The following is a 4,327-nucleotide window of genomic DNA, read 5'->3' as shown; positions in this document are numbered from 1 at the left end:
GCAGCCTCCAGAGCTGTTCTTCAAAGGGTCATTGTCTCTGGTCCATGCCCCATGTAGCACTGACTCCTCCCAGGTCTTGTGGATGCTCAGGTAGGACGTGTTGATGAGACGGCACTTGATGATGTCTGTGAAGTATTTGCAGAAATCTTCAAAGGTCATCCTAAGTCAGAAAGTACAGAGGTGGGGTGAGCTGATTCATTCCCCTGAACAATATTCTGCAGGGGTTTTCTTGATCACCTCTTAGACTGTGTGTGGATAACCTCTGACGGCTGATGAATAACGGAAGAGATGGAGATACCTTTCTCCATGCATGCAGTAAATAATTCTTCTACAGTTTAAACAATAAAGCTATGTGGTTTGGAGTGGGACAAGCAGAGTGGTGGCCCTTCCTCCACTCGTGGGTACATGTTGTGTTGAAGTTTACCTGGTGAGGCTGTTAAGTTCAGCACATTCCTATCAAGTTCCAGTACCCTAGTGAAATTATTTGGACCCAATGTGATACAACTTGCAGTCTTAGGGTCATGGCCATCCAAAATTAAAACTTGTGGGCTTAAGGAGGAGGCTTCACTCAAGATCCTAAGGCTGGAAGCCTTTTGCTCTGGGAATGTGAGGACTCTGTGGGTATGGCCCATAGTGACAACCCCAGGAGGGACTCACCAGAACTCTCCATCGTCTTCCACTGTCATCCCCATCTTCTCTCTCTCACTTTTACTCACTTTCTGCCACTCCTCAGAGCTGTGGGAAGAGTACAGGATCATTAGTGTGAGGGCAAGGGGACACACAGGAATTTAAGAGGCTATCTGGCCTTGGTAAGATCTCTCAAGGGCACAAGGCCTGTATAAAGCTCCAGCCATGCAACCAGTCCTCACGCTGCTCTGGTTAGCTCATCTTCCAAACATGGGGAAGTGCAGCACGGCTTGGAGCTTCAACTTCCTTCCTGACCAGTGGAACTGAATCCAGCTTGGCAAGACTTTGTTTGGCCGGTACATTCACAACACTATCAGTGAAGGTAATAAAATAGACTCTGGCCAAAGGCTCTGGTTACACCAGCCCTTGGTCCTTCACCCCATTCAGAGATACCACAGCAGTAGTGGTGATAGAGGTTGATTCTGTTGGGTGCTATTTTTGCTGGAATAAGACTGGGAGCAGAAAGATGAGTTATAACCATCCTTCGCTAGTGTGAACACGCTGGCAATTTCACTACCACACCCACAGAGCCTTAATGAGAAGGTCTGCCAAGCTCAGCCACCTTCCTGTGGACCTCCAGGGATCACAGAGCAAAGAATGAATCTACCCAATGAAATGGTAGGTTTAGGACATGGGTTGAAGCAGCATCTCACAACTGCCCATACAATGTTATCCTATGGGTGTTGATGTAGTCAAATTGTCTCATGTCTCAAGGCTTGCTCCAAACTATCTTTTCCCACCAAAAAAAAGTTGCTGCTGCCTATCCTAACTCACGTGTCACTCCAAGGGCCGTTCCACTCCCTCTCGCCCCATGGGTTGCGCATGCGGATCATGTCCAGCTTCTCCGACTTGAAGAAGGACAGCAGGCCATGGCCCAGACGGACTTTCCTCACATCTGTCACCGCATAGGCGTGGCCCTTCACGAGTCCACAGGCCAGGCGGGCCTCCATGTCAGCTGCTGACATAGCCTGGTCAGGGAGACACAGACAGTACTTATACCACAGGGATGTGACCACCTTTGCAGAGACTAGGAAGAAACAGAGCTCAGATTTCCTTGCAGGTTTCTCTGAGCCAAAAAGAAGAACACCAGTGCTCAGGGAGAGAGCCGGTTGCCTTGGCAGATTTATCAGATGCCATTTTAGTTGCTAGATCCTTCCTGGTCTTCATCTAGTGCCTGAGGTCTCTATGTTCGCATACTGTCAACCAATAAAGCTCATTCTGCTGGTTGTAATGGGAGGTCTGGCATCCAGTGTTTGTAGATATGGCCCCATGCAAACACCAAAACGCTCTCCTCTGAGGTCAATCGTCTCCTAACATGTAAACGGTGGTGTGATGAAACTAAGCCTTTGGACATACCAATGAGGAGTAAAGAGGACTGACATCCAGGCTTTTTGACTCTCTCTGACATTCATGGGAAGAAGGAGGAACTCTTGCCCATGATCTATCTGATCTAATTTAGAAGTCTGTGAGCATGTAAGACAACTGCATCCTAAAATGTCTTTTCCCATGAGAGTGTGAGGTGACATTGCTTACTTTGATGGAGCAACTGATGAGGCCTCCCCGGTTGTGCACCTTCAACACCCGCTCAAAGAGGAGGTTTCGCTTGGCTTCATCAGCAATGTAGTCCCCTTCGGTCAGGTCAATAGGTTCAGAGACCCCACCAGTAAAGTCTACCAGTGCATCAGCTGTGTTGCCTCCATCCAGGGCTTCATAACAGCCTGACAATCTGAAAGAGGGTGACAGGGATGGCACAACAACATGACTCGACATTTTAAGGGGAAAATTCTTGGGGCAGCCTGGAGAATAGAGATCTGTAATAAAAACTTTCAGTGGGTGAAGACAGCAAACTAGGGGTTAAAAAGAAGACCTATGCTGCTTGCAGCACTCTTGCTGTCACAGGACAAAGTAAAGGGAACTAAAGGGAACTTCAAATCTCTAGGATAGGTGTCACTTAAACAAACATGGAGTTGGAGGATATTTTGCTTTGAAGGTAAATTAAGGCTAGAGAAGGTTTTTTTCTTACAGTTTCTGGTGTAAATCAACTGATGAATGAATAGAATGGAAAAACAGGGTACCCAGGTCCCAGTTTGCTCTGTAACTGCCCAGGTACCTACTTGGCATAAGCCTTCTCCACCAAGGCGCACCAGAACTCATTCCTGGAGTTGGAGTGGCAGTAGATAAGCTGGTTGTGGAGCGTGGGCAGGCGGTCATCTATCACCACGTCCAGCCACTGACCAAAACGCCAGAACTGGAAATGGAAGATCCCTGCATAGCTCTCGGGTTTCTCAGGATTCCACTCCTGCTCCTTCCAGTCTGGGATGACCTGCAAGAGAGGAGGCGCATGCACCCAGGTTATTCCCTTGTTTGCTGCGTTTGACTTTCATCTGGGAACTAACACAGACGATATCAAAGACAAAGAAGAATATGAGGGGGACAGGCTTATAGCCTGTCTGGACCAGATTTTGGACCCAATTTCTCCAGATGAACATGTACTGGTATAGCTTAAACTCCATCATACCTTGGAAGATGGAGCTAAAGATCCTTGTTCTCCTTATAATTCTACCATGGACATTTGCTGCCATCTACTGCTGCAGACACGCTACAGAAGCAGAAGAGTCCTTGGTCTGACCAAGGTATGGTGGTTATTTTTATGACTACATTTTTGTTGATTTTAGTGTCAGTAGGCTACCACTAAGAGAGGGCACCTTCTTTGAGTCTCTTACTTGATTCTGATGTGACTTGGCTGGCTCAAGAGCAAGTGTAGTATTCATCTGCCTGGTGACAATGAACAGGGACCAGATGCTTTGCACACATCTGCTCTGCTAAATAAAAGTGGGAAATGTGAGATCCCTATTCCCACAAGGTCTCCATTTTTCCCTGTCAAGAGCTACCATACTCATCCAAGCAAGCGTGGAGTGGTGATTTGCTAGAAGAAGGAAAAGAGGGAGTGGGGTGAAAGAAACCTTGGAGCAGCTGAGGGGCTGAGGGAGCACAGGTTTGGTGCCACTGTCATCTGCACTAGCAGTGGGACAGGCACAAGTAAAGGGTAGATGCCAAAGTCCATAGTCCTCCATGGCTGCAGCCACCATCAGCTTTGCTCTGGATGGAAAATCCACCCAAGAGTTGGGACAGAAATGGGCACAGCCATGCATAGGTGCTACATCTAGGTGGATCTGCATTTTATTTAAAACCAGGACACAGAGACACACAGCAAGGAACTGCCCCACAAGAGCTTGGCTTTTGTAGAGGATGAAGGCAACATGGTTTTACTTTATGGCCACGGTGGGCTGTGAGGCCATGTATAGTTAATATAGTCAGTAGTTGACAAGTCCTGATGGATTCAGTTGCAGTAATGCGACCAACTGTCCACACCTTTGCTTCTTTACTTATCTGCTCCCAAAGCACAGTGACCTAAGTGAGGAAAAATCGCAACATGCCCACAGGGAAAATTATGTTCCAATATACCAGTCGTCACTGTCCTGCGGAGACAGCTGCAAGTGTTGGCATGGATAGGACAGGACACAGATACACTGAATGGAAATGGACTCTTTAGGAAGTCCCAGGCCATGGTGCGACCCCCTGCACCATACCTTGACCCTTGTCCCACTGCTGGAACCTTCTGTTTTTTTTTTTTTTTTTT

The 4,327-nt window shown here is 47.5% G+C and overlaps 1 protein-coding gene across 1 annotated transcript in view; it reads right to left on the bottom strand.

Moving 5' to 3' along the window:
• CAPN5 (calpain 5) overlaps positions 1 to 4,327 on the bottom strand; it is a 36,977-nt gene that overhangs the window by 5,931 nt on the left and 26,719 nt on the right. The window contains exons 3-7 of the mRNA XM_010138829.1: positions 2,802 to 3,010; positions 2,221 to 2,413; positions 1,462 to 1,655; positions 658 to 735; positions 6 to 160 (exon numbers count right to left, since the gene is read on the bottom strand). Of these exons, the coding sequence (XP_010137131.1) occupies positions 6 to 160; positions 658 to 735; positions 1,462 to 1,655; positions 2,221 to 2,413; positions 2,802 to 3,010 (829 nt within the window). The remainder of the gene's footprint in view (positions 1 to 5; positions 161 to 657; positions 736 to 1,461; positions 1,656 to 2,220; positions 2,414 to 2,801; positions 3,011 to 4,327) is intronic.

This window comes from Buceros rhinoceros, unplaced genomic scaffold (genome assembly GCF_000710305.1).
Source record: "Buceros rhinoceros silvestris isolate BGI_N320 unplaced genomic scaffold, ASM71030v1 scaffold6956, whole genome shotgun sequence".
In the NCBI taxonomy this organism is placed as follows: domain Eukaryota; kingdom Metazoa; phylum Chordata; class Aves; order Bucerotiformes; family Bucerotidae; genus Buceros; species Buceros rhinoceros.
The sequence above is the reverse complement of the archived record's forward strand: the minus strand, read 5'-3'. Positions and strand labels throughout refer to the sequence as shown.